General features: G+C 36.9%; 1 protein-coding gene across 1 annotated transcript; it reads left to right on the top strand.

Moving 5' to 3' along the window:
* Positions 1 to 515: 515 nt before the first annotated feature.
* On the top strand, positions 516 to 7987 carry LOC140245835 (uncharacterized). The gene is made up of 8 exons (XM_072325333.1): positions 516 to 619; positions 1851 to 2047; positions 3037 to 3165; positions 4515 to 4796; positions 5479 to 5766; positions 6419 to 6697; positions 7038 to 7337; positions 7851 to 7987. The coding sequence occupies exons 1-8, from the start codon at positions 516 to 518 to the stop codon at positions 7985 to 7987; spliced, it is 1716 nt and encodes a 571-aa protein (XP_072181434.1).
* The last annotated feature ends 5083 nt before the right edge of the window (positions 7988 to 13070 follow it).

Genomic DNA, 13070 nt, shown 5'->3' with positions numbered 1-13070 from the left:
CGTGTAGATGGACCGTATTAAAATTACTTTTGCTCTAATATACAGATTAATAGTTTCCTTATGTGAAAATACAACTGGATATAAAAGTGACAAATATTGATTGTGGAATCAATGAATATTCATGAGACAAATGGTTCAAGGAAATCGTCTTTTCATGTGCATTTTCTGCCAATTCAGTCCACAGGAAGTGTTTCATGTTTGATCCCTTGTTTCATGTATAGTCGTATAAGCTCTGAAAAATACGGAGAGTACCAGTAGTAATTACAATTATTGTCTCTAGGATATGTATTGTGAAAGGTTAACCAACAGCGTACTAATTTTTCAGGACAGGTTTGAATCCCTGATGGACGGAAGAGAACGACCGGCCGTGTATATCGACACACAGTTCATGTTGATAACATGACGCTAGTAACATTGTTATTTATGTCTTAGTGAATTAGTGATGAGAATAAATCCTAACCTTTTCACCTTATCCACTCTCTTTAAGAAATTGTCATCAAGAACGTGATGAGAAAATGATATATGGTGGTTTGGATGACCAGCATCACCTACTGACAAAGGCAGACTACGTTCGAGAGTACATCGGCCACACTACTTTGCAGCTGTGGCACTGGCACAAGTACGTGTCCCGGCTATGAGGGTGAGTATAATGCGGCTTGCTATCTTGACAACGTTCCAAAACACACACCATACATTCAGGGCGAAGTGAAGCAGTAAAGCATGTTCAACAATATTGTTTGGAAGAATTCACTTACAATTTTCCATCCTATATTCAAGGATATTACCGCACACTAACTTATGCGCTAATAGTGGGCCTAGTAATGCACTCGCATATATTTTTCAGCACACATATGTTATGTTTATTCATCATTCAGTTTTACAATGCAGACTGTGAAAGTGAATATGAAGTTGAAACATGTACGGAAGTATTTAGGACATTGAACTATACATGTCATAATCATGTCGTTGTTATTATGAAAGACCTCATTAAACTCCGAAAATACAAAATAGGACTGGTCGAATTAAGATTACAACCTGACTGTCATGTTTCTGTTTTTTGCACAACGCCTTATACTAATTGCTAATTTCTTGATCACACATGATCACTCACTTACTTTTATGTTTTAATCAAATGATTAACAATTTTCCCCCTTTTTATTTGCGAAATGAATTCCAAGCTGCAACTCATCTTTATCCCTCCCTGTCTTGTTTCGGACAAAGATTAAGATTACCTCAACCAAAAACTGAATATTCGAAAAGATCATTTAAATACAAAAATGCCAAGAAAATAAGTATGCTGTAAGATTAATACAACGTTATTTCAATTTTTCTTTGCCAATGATTTGTTACATTCTCCCCTCTTTTTCCCTTGTGTTCTTTTCTTTTATTATTTACTTGAATTAATCATAATTATGCAATTGTGTTGTTTTTGCTTTCTCAATTTATGTATCTCATATTTTCATATTGTGGTATCTATAGTTTTCATGTTCTGGACGACATTAGCAATGTCAGGTTGGCATCGCTGAATATGGGCTATCCATCAGCTGTTTTCTAATATACAGAAAATAAAATCAATCAATCAATCAATCAATCAATCAATCAATCCATCCATCCATCCATCCATCCATCAATCAATTATGTTTATCTTCTTTTCTTTCATTTCATATGTACCTATCTAATATCTTATATCTTTGTATTCTAAATTTTATATCTTATATTTGAATCGCTTATAGTGAGGCTGGTTGGTGGATCAACCCAAAATGAAGGCCGAGTTGAGATATCGTGCAACGGGCAGTGGGCACGGTTTGTGATGATTGTTGGGATATCAACGACGCGCACGTCGTGTGCAGAGAGCTCGGCTACCCATCGGCCTCAGCTCATTATACTGCAGCCCACTTCGGACAGGGATCAGGACCAATCTTGCTTTCCGGAGTTAATTGTGCTGGAACTGAAAACTCCTTATTTCAATGCACTCGACCATATTGGGAATGTGATGGATTTGATTGCCGTCACAGTGAAGACGTCGGAGTGAGGTGTGAGGGAGACAGTAAGTTTAAATTCATGAAAGATTAACCTGTAGCCAGCCATGGAGACGCCCAGCATTACACGTTTATGCAAAGAAATACCGACTTCACGACAGAGTTGGTAATTAAGACCTCGTAATTTAAATCGTGAGATCCTTGGGTCCAATCCCTAGATATACAGTGGTTATACTCTCAGGCAAGGTCCATTGTCCTCATTGCCTATTAGTCCCTGTAGAGAGGATTTAAAGCTGTGCTTTCGTGGTTGCTTACTTCCAAGCATCCATTGGTTCTTCAGCGGCCACAAACAAAAAAATAAATAAATAATGAATAAAAAAAAACAGAATATAAATAAAAATCTGTTGTACAGTATATATTTATACGTATATTATATATTTTGAAAATACATTGAGAAAATCTGACATGTTTTCTATCTTAGTCATCATTTTAGATTTCCTCCAAAACGATGTCCATGGAAAGGCTTCGCTCGGTTTATTCTTGCTAATTACGATATATCATACGACATGTTTTTGGTTTTTTTTTTCTCAAGACTTGGGTATGACATTTGCCTTTGAGTTTGATGAATTATAATCAGTCTAGGACAAGGCTAGAATGGACAGCAGCACAAAACAATCGACGAGGACATACGGAACAACAACAGTAGTAGTTATGATAATGTTGATGATGATGAGGATAATGATGATAATAATAAAAAAATAACAATAATGATAATGATAGTAAAGTACTTTTTCAAACGTGGCATTGTTGTATATATTACAACATTAGCACTGCTGTATAACGCATGTATGGCTAATGAAAGCCTTTAAAGTTTCGATTTTCAATTAAACATATACTGGCGATACTGAAGAATCCACTTTGCAATGCCTGCTACCTATATGACAACCGAGCGTTAGTTGTGAATTCTATCCTCAAGGTAGACATTACTCTATTCTGAAGTGAAATATCGACGCAATGAGCCTCTAATGTTATTTTTTATTTATTTCCTTTTATAAAGAAACAGAAAAAGTACATAGGTACATCGTTCGTAGCGAGCTGACATTAATCCCGACCGTAGCTGACCATGGAGGCGTCCTTCAGTGCCAACTTCTCAGCAGTGAACAGTCCAGAACATTACAAGTCCAATGTAAGATTTATTTCTTCTTTCTTCAATGAAAATGTACTGTCATAGAGATAAGACGTAAAATGGTGAAATTGTGCAAGGATAACTTCAATCAATTTTTCCACGATAATGCCGTCATAACTTTGCATGATAGTTGAGCCTTAGAATAATTTTGAAACAGAATGTAATCAGCTACAACATACGGATATTTTGGGACAAATTGCTGAAGGATAAGAGATATAGGCTCGAACCAGTTGTAGAGTTTGTTCGCAAAAACCGATAAGTCCATATTTGCCAAATGGAGATCTGTGCGATTAAAGGTCAAGAAAATTTTTCTTCTTTTGACCATAACTTCAAAAATGTATACCTTTATATGTAGTGACAAATATATTATTTAAAAGGTATTATTTTGTACTTTATGACAGAGACCGTACTTCAAAATCTTCAAAACTGGACTTGCCGGTTTTTGCAAACAAACTCTTCAATTCCAAATATGCTGAAGTCATTATGACATTTCATATATTTCTCATTTCATTGGATAACACTGAATTTATTTCATAAGACGTTTACACCCATTAGACAGCATCTTCGTATTCAGAGTGTTCACGCACGAAAGCTTTAAAACTCTGAAGAACTGCTATGAACTGATAATCTGTCATTGTAAAATTTTGCTTGCTCATTATGTTCATGGACCCATACGTGTTTTCCGTTTGTGATGTAAGCTCACATAAATGTTTATACCTTTATATAAATCTGCATTCTTTAGTAAATTATACAGCTTGTACTCCACTTTTTGCATGCATACTTGCATTATGTATTGCCTTTTTCGATGGAAGTAAAACAATTGAATTGAACAAAATTGAATTTAATTTAATTTAATTAAACTGAATTGAATTGAAGTGAATGAATTTTCTGTATACATAATAATAAGAAGAAAATTTACTTTGCTATAGAATTTAAAGGGACTTTACAGTACAGAAGAGATGGGGATTTATGTTTTGAAAATTCTTATGAAATATGAAAGAGCGTCTAATTTTAAGAAGGATTCAACGTTTATTTGATGAAAATTGGTTTTCAAATGGCTGATATATTCAAAACATTGATAATAATAAAAGACGACAGGCCACGCCTTTTACTAGGATCTCTTTGTTTTACGTTGTTTTTGGATATCTCAGCCATTTCCATACCGATTTTCATCAACTAAACTTTTGATACCCCTTAGAAGTGCATGCTCTTTGACATCTCATTGAGTGGTTTCTGAATATCTCGCAAAGCGTTAAAAGTTAAATCCTCACCTCAACCAGAACTGTACACACCCTTTAATCAGCAATGACTTAGTTACCTGTCTGGTTCTAATATTTGTCACGTGACAGACGCCCCCGCGGAAAATATCACTGTGATCCAGATCAGCCAAGTCGAGGATCAACAGGGAACTAATAGCCTTCAGATCACGTGTCACGTCAACTCCTGTGACCAACCATTTCCACCAATCAGAACATACGAGATTGCAATCGATGACGTCATTCAGTCATCTTCAAGCTCCCCCACCGTGACCCTTGACCCTCTCCCCAGTGGATGCGTAGAAATCTCCTGCACCGGAATCAACGAGATTGGTAGGACGACCACTGTACAAACTTACTGTACGAAAAGCTGCGGTAAGAGAACATTGCAATTTTGAATCCTTCTATGATATTAGGCATCAAGTATCTATCAGACTCAAAAACTATCCGGGATTTTGTAATACCTGATAGGGTCACTACATGCCGTAAGCTTTGGCTTAGGAACACTTGTAATTTGATGACGGTTATACCGGGTGCACGTCAAAAGAGAACGACACCCACGAGTCACACAGCCCACAAGTCATACAGCTCACAAGTCATACAGCCCATGAGTTGTACAGCTCACGAGTCATACAGCCAATTAGTTCGACACTAAACCGACAAGGTCCACGAGACCGACACATTACGTCCCATGTTGTATCTGTCGAACTCGTGGGCTGTTTTTACCTAGTGTCGAACTCATGGGCTTTATATGCCTAGAGTCGAACTCACGGGCTGTATGACTCGTGAGCTGTATGACTCATGGATCTGTTTCCAACGTCGATCTCGTGGGCTGTATGACTCGTGGGTGTCGGTCTAGTGCGATGACCCCATTATACCCACTATTGGGAGATTTGGAACTATTATCAGTGTCAATGTTCTACTGCTATTGCAAGGATTTCCAATAATACCAGCATACACTAGTTGGATAATTTTGCTGCTATTACAAATGTCACGCCTCTGACTACCTATGGAACATAATTAGTTCTAACATTTTAACTTCTTTGACTTCCAATAGCAACCAGTGGCGAGCCCCCCGCATCTGATATCTTGTCGATCAAGACTTCAGAGTTTCTGGACAAAGACCGTCAGATGAATCTGCTAATCCTGTGCAGAGCGAACCTAAGCGACCAGTCGTACCCGTACCTCCATTCGTATTCTATTGGAGTTGATGGGACCATCCTGTCCAACGCGAGCTGGACCTCGGCCGTCTTGAGACCACGCCCAAACAGGTGTATTAATGTCACGTGTTCCGCAACTAATGGCGTCGGAATTACTTCCGCTTCGGCGAGGCACTGTCCGAGGGGTGAGCAATAGGAAAACAAAGAGTACCTCTCTCACATCGTCTCCACGGCATTGATTAATAGAATTTTATTATTTCCTCTGTAGAAATCCTTTGCGGGACACGTTATTGTAAATTTTGGAAATGATTTGCAATGGTCTGGAGTAATTCTGGACTTTAGTCTGATATTTGCCATTCATGAAGTTTAATTTCTGTCCAGTAATATGGACTTTCCCCCTTTCATTAATGTTAATGTATTACAAACAACCAAACAATGTTTGTAATTGAAGAAGGCTTCCTTTCACAACAAAATATATAACAGTATTACATTATTCTGCTTTAGCGCTTTACCAGAAGTAAGAATCATTTGACGTATACATAACTATGGATCCAGCCCTAGAGAAACTTTACATGGTCATTAATACTTACTTAAGGAGACGCTACATGTCTCCTTGATTAAGTAATTATGTCTTTTGTAACTTTATTAAGTACTTTCCAATTGCCTGCTTTGTCGCTGGCATTGTTTAGTGCACATTTCCAACACATTGTGTCCGCAAAGCCGGATTTATGTACATGTATATGTTTAAGACAATACATTATGTTATAAGGCCTCCGCAACTTTTGTGAACTTTTTTTTTGGTACTACATCCCATGTACATCTCTTTCCATTCCTCAGACCCACCTGCGCCTAACATCATTTCTATCAAGGTAGAAGAAGACAAGGATGAGTGGGGAACGAATCTCAGTATCTCATGTCACGTAGATCCGATCGACCAACCGTTTCCACCGATCGGTGTCTTCGAAATCACCGCTGATGGAGACATTTTGTCAAGAACAAACGCATCTGCAACGAACATGGAAGGTCAACCCAACCGGTGTATCGATATATCGTGTACCGGTATCAATCAATTCGGGGAGACGGTTTCTACGCGGAACTACTGCCCACTGAGAACAGGTAGATTTCTTATAGCTTCTGATAATAATAGAAAGGATGATATATGATATTTCTTATTTGACTGAGAGTTCATGTTTAAATGTGATGAAATGCTTTTATATATTTCGACTTTTTGGTTTCTTTGTTATGTTTTGCTTAGGCAAGTTTTATAGGCTTGTTATGGGTGGAGATAAGACAACTAATGGGAAAACAAATGGCTTGTTTAATATCATATATTCTTTTAAGTGAGATTATTTTATGGATATAATATCATGTCCTTTTTTTGTTTTGACTGAACTTGTCGAGAATAGGTTTGTTCTGCTTTTGGATGAAGACAAATACATTGTATTTGCTCTCATAGGTCAAGCGCCCCCAGTGAGGAACATCCTCTCCATCGAGACCCAGGAGATCAAGGCGGAAGGAAGCCAGGTCATTCTCATTATCACGTGTCACATCAGTCTTCAAGACCAGCCGTTCCCACATCTTCACACTTACACCATCGGAGTCGACAACACCACACTTTCCTCGTCGAGCTGCGCCTCGGCTCTCTTCAGACCACGCCCAGGCAACAGGTGCATCAATGTCACGTGCTCTGGGACTAACGGGATTGTTTGGACCTACACAAGTGCTGAACACTGTCCAACTTTGGGCTCGGATAAAGGTATTAAAGTCAGCGCGAGGTTTGAAATTATTTTCATTACCATCAAATAAACACAGAAAATTATATGAAATGCTTAAAACAGAACACATTTGTATTAATTACAAAATACGTAAAGAAGTCATGGAGTGTTTTCATAAACTCTAAATCTATTTATATATTTATTATATATATATATATATATATATATATATATATATATATATTATTATTATATTTGACTCGATTTTGTAAGACATGTTCTAATAGTCAAATTCTTTCGAAAGAAGGAATCAGTGTGTGTGTGTTTGTTTGTCAGTTGTAGTTAACTCCTAAGAAACACTTAAAGACGGTGTTAAACTTATACATTATTGCATCCTGTAGGTGATACGACCAGTCGTGTGTAAGTGGACGAGAAATCTGGGGTATTACAGTCTGGACGCAGAGTGAAATTTCCCCATAACGTCTTTGTAGTTCGTTTTCTGTTCTGTCGAAGTAATTTTCACTCATTGAATATCTGGTCCTGCCTTACTACAGGTCCAATTGCTGGTCTTCGTCGAGGATTTCTTCAGCAACCGTCGACCACGTACGCCCTGCTCGTCGCCGTGTTCTTCCTGTCGTCATTGACCTGTGCGACAGTGATAGTCAAGAGGAGAGAGACCACTGTGTATTGAAAATGAAACGCCTTGTAATACATTCCAACTTTTTTTTTTTCATTGCTTCCGCTGAACTTATGTCTTCAATCTGGCTTTCTTAATCATGACAGGGATAACCATGTTTGTTTTTTGGTCTATGATAGGATACTTTTTAGTTTTGCGTCATGTTCTTTCTTAAACACTACATCTGCGTCTTGTTTTAATCCTGCTTATCATAAAATTCCAGCCGTTCATTTCATTTACGACAGGACGTTTCGATTACTATATTGCATGTGTATAGATTTCATTGAACTTGCTTGTTTTCACAAAATATGTAACCTTGTGACTTGTTTTGAAAGTTTCAGGTTGAAATCTTTAATTTTTTTATAATGATAATAATAAAAGAGTATAAAGCGTTCATATTACGTAAAAAGATACGCATGAAGCTGTGAAAAGAAGCTTCTATGTTCTCTTCTTTCCTTGCATAATTAGGCCCACCTGTTTATCACTCATGCCATGTGCTGTTTTATAACTATCATGATATTCATCTTTTTAATATCATTTTTAAATATATGACTTTGGAACTTGGTTAGAATAAGAAAAAGGAAGATTTCTCAATTTTTTCCAACTCTTTTTGCTACATACTCTTTCCATTGCTTCGTAATAAAAAAAAATGTAACAATATGATGAAAAACAAGGAAAACCCTATTATCAAATATCCCTATTCACATTGCTTAAACCGTTGTTTATTTTTGTTTCGGACCTCTCTAAGCAATAAAATTTCATAAAACTGATATTGGAAAGTTGTTGAAGTTTGAAAGATGTTACTTTGCTTAATTACTCCATGACACCTGTATTGTTTAGTTACTTGTAACTGATAAACCGAATCTTATAACGTGGATCTATTTTATTTCATTGTGCAAAGGATGTTACCCAGTAAAGATTGAGAAAGATGTCTTCTTATCTGTCATCTGATTTCATTAATGTATTATACTGCCAGGAATTTCTCGTATTGGTTCTTGTGTGTGTGTGTGTGTGTGTGTGTGTGTGTGTGTGTGTGTGTGTGTGTGTGTTTTAAAATAAAATCATGACAAACTGATGGCATATTACCGACTCATGGGGAAGAGAGAGAGAGAGAGAGAACTTATAGTGATAAGTGCAATCCTGTATTTTTTAACACCTTTGTCACAATTTAATTTTTTCTATCCGCAATCAGATGTCATATTTGTGTCCGAAAATTTTGTCGACAATTACAGTTTGGGAGGTTTCAACGTATGGTTGTATATATGTTACCCGCTACAACAAAAGGATCCGAAAGTCGGGGGAGGACAATTTTCTGACATGATAGTATTCCTTACTCTTCTACTTTAATTTCATATATAGCACAACTCATAAAAGTACTCGGTTGCGGAGATATCGATGATTTTATTAGCACATGTCAAGTGGTCGAGGAAATCAGAGTTTCGAGAAAAATGCCTTCAAAGTTTTCCTCCTGACACTATCATGATCAAGGGGAGGCGAGACAGTTTTCATCGCTTGACAATAGAAGGCATGCTCTTAGCGACCTCCGCGATGTTCATTCAAGCTTAGCGCCAGTGGTCTGCGCACGACAAATCGGTGATCAGGATGCCTTGCACTGACCAATATGATCACTCCCTCGTCGCTAGGGGCAGAGTCTAGCTGCGGCTCTAAATCCAAATCTTCGGACACGTTTCTGTTACGTTGAAAGTTGGAAAATCAAGGGCCCAGAAAAACGCTGATTTCTTTCCTTTCCTTTGATTATTTAGCTTCGAAATTTCGGCTGATGATAGACAAAACATTAGACTACAAAATTATGCCGAAAACAGAAATGCGATTGATTTGACCAATTTTAATGATGTGACTTTAAAGTTGATTTTCTCGGTTCACTCGTCAGCGACTTTAGGATCCTTTTGTTGTAGCTGGTCATATATATATATATATATATATATATATATATATATATACACACACACACACATGAAGAGTTTGTTCGCAAAAACCGATAAGTCCATATTTGCCAAATGGAGATATTTGCGATTGAAGGTCAAGAAAAATATAGAGAATAATAAGAAAATTTGTGCTTCTTTTGACCATAACTTCAAAAAATGTACCTTTATAGGCAGAGACCAATATATAATTCAAAAGGTATTATTTTGTACTTTATGACAGAGACCGTACTTCAAAATTTTCAAAAATAGACTTATCGGTTTTTGCAAACAAATCCTTCATATTATATACATGTATATGATTATACAGTACTCTCCGCATAATCGGGTAGGCTCTAGCAGAGCGTTTGTTACCCGATTAAGCGGAGTACCCGGTTAACAGTAGAACACGTCTCATTCACAATTGACATACACAATGTGTATGTACATGCATTGTACACTGTATGCATAAAACGCGTTCTTGCACAGCACATTATACATACCTTACACTTGCTCAGTCACGAGCAATAACTTACACTCTTTTTTACGGACAAATGTCTTTAGAAAACTTTGTCATTTGACTATAGACTCCTCGCTAACACGCAGGCGTTCAACACGTCTCTTTGCGTGCACTATAGCCACGTAGAACGTTGAGTTACTTTTCGAGAAGTGACTGAAGAAAAGCAAAATTATGGAGCTGGTGCATGGCCTGATTTTCTTTGTAAACTTCTCATATTGTGAATGTTGTTGCTGAGCAAGAGAGGAGCGCAAGTGTGTTCAACTCCTGTCTATCTATGCAGTTGTGAGTGCCAGCTATGTTCGTTTACGTGTGGAAAGACGGTACTGGTACATGTGTTTTCATGTTTAATCACGCCCCAAATGATCGGTCTTCTTTGCAAATTAAGCAGAGAATGCGATAAGCAGTGGCACATTTGACATTCATGATTTCTTAAAGTGTTATATCTGCGATAAAATATGGGTAGAAATTAGATTAGAAGAAATTGTTTACCCATTTTTGCGGAGAGGCAACCCGATTATCAGGTAATTTTAATGTGCATTGGAATTGATTTTAACATTACTACCCAATTAAACGGAGTACCCGTTTAAGCGATACCCGATTACGCGGAGAGTACTGTAATACGGATGCATACATGCACACATTCGTATGCACAAATTTAATGTATGCCTGCCCAAGTAGGTGTATGATTGCCTGTGAAATTCAATTCTTGTATCTGTGTGCACAAATAGTGACCGTCTTTGTATGTAGTATATCGTGTGCATCAAATAGAGGAAGTACAGTGAGATTATTCACACTGAGGAATTTGAGAATGACAAAAGTCAACAAAAACCGGTAATATGCCGAGCAGTGGAAAGACGATCAGTGCGACATGAGATGGTACAACGATAAAGCATCATGTCAATAGACAGAGACAGCTAGTGTAGAATTTAAGAACCTATATACGTGATCGGATACTCAAGTCACTTGAATAGCTCGTACATTCTCACACTCCACAACTGATACAATTCCAACATAATTCCCCGTAGATCGCTTACATTTGCCCTGATATCAACGTTGTTTGTCTATCACTCTTTCACAACTCTTTTCCTTTCCTCTTTCGTAGTTTTTTTTTTTCATTAAAAAAACTATATCCTCATAAAAATATGAACACGGGACACGACTTTATGAGTAGGCTTTGTAACATAATAATGTTGCTAAATGCGTCGTGAAGCAAGCGCACGGATAACATTCACTGTAATTTGCTCAAGTGGCAATGTTATGCTTTTTTTAATGTATAAGATCGAACAACATTCGCAGTAACTTTTGTTGTGCTTGATAACTGTGAAGCCCTATAATCTCGCAAATTATGATTTCAAAACTCCGAAAACGTGAATCCTAAAAACCATATCATTTATCTTTTCTTATAACAACTTTTTTTTTCAATCTGTCTGCCAATCGCCTTTTTTAATTACCAGATCATCACCACTAAGTGCCATCCAGTTACTAGCTACGAAACGTTTTGTTGTTAAGCTATATCATACTTGAAACACGAACAAAGTAAGTGTGGTTTTTCTCCGAACTCCAAAAAGCAGATGCAAACTAGGCAATAAATTTAATTTATTAGGCTTGTTTCACACATATTTGTGAAAGCTTGATGAAAGTAATCGATATGTTTTATTTATCATCATTATGTGTGCATAGCTTAGTTCTAATACTTAACATGAGTACGGTAGAGACACGGGTATGAAATCAAAATCTGTAATCCTTCAGGAAAGTATAAGATGAAGAGCGCATCAAATGACAATACAACAGAAGGGTCAGATGCCGCTTGAAAAAAAAGGTAAAATAAAACAGGAGTGAATAAAGAGATGACCCATCACTTCACGCGGAAGAATATTGTTCATTTCATATGTTAGTTGCCTCTTTCGCGTGCATATACATGAACCTATGACTCGGGAAAAACAAGGCAATTCCACTACATAACGTTCTACTGGGTTTAACAGCGACTTTGTGGTAAAAGAATTAGACAAGTTTATACCTTGGCAGCGGCAAATCTTACAGCATCTAAACCGTCACAGAATTCGTCCTCATTTCAAAAGAGTGATAGCCACTTTGTTTTAGGTGTTGGAATAATCTCTATCAAACTACTCTTTTTTTTTCTATGAACAGTAATGTTTTTATTCCAGATATACATTTCTCATTGTTAAGTCACGCGGTTAAACTGGATGAACTATTGAATACGCTGAGAATTTTTTTTTATTGCATTGCATTTATTGCTTGTTTCCTTTCGTGCTCATTTTATATCATTATGTTGTTTTTTGTTGTCCAGTTTAGAATACAGCATTTAAATACAGGTATGCTTAATAAACCTAATTTTCATTCTATCCAGAAGGTAGAGAAGAATTCTCATGTTATCGACGGATCGAATCACAATGATTGACCACCGAGCGCTGGTTCAAGTCGGGATTCTTCTCGTCAATATTCAACTCATTGGTAAGTAGTACGACATATTTTTTTTTTTTATCTTTGTTAAATAATTTATACATTGTTTAGCTGTTGCATTATCACAATTTGAAATCATTGAATTGATATTTACTTCTGTAGACAACTACAAAGTCTGAAGCAAAAAAAAAGGATTTGCTGAAAGATAAAGATTTGCTGTAAAACGACAATGAAA

Source organism: Diadema setosum, unplaced genomic scaffold, assembly GCF_964275005.1.
Source record: "Diadema setosum unplaced genomic scaffold, eeDiaSeto1 scaffold_39, whole genome shotgun sequence".
NCBI lineage: Eukaryota > Metazoa > Echinodermata > Echinoidea > Diadematoida > Diadematidae > Diadema > Diadema setosum.
Note: the sequence above shows the minus strand (reverse complement) of the source record. Positions and strands in the feature narration are given on the sequence as shown.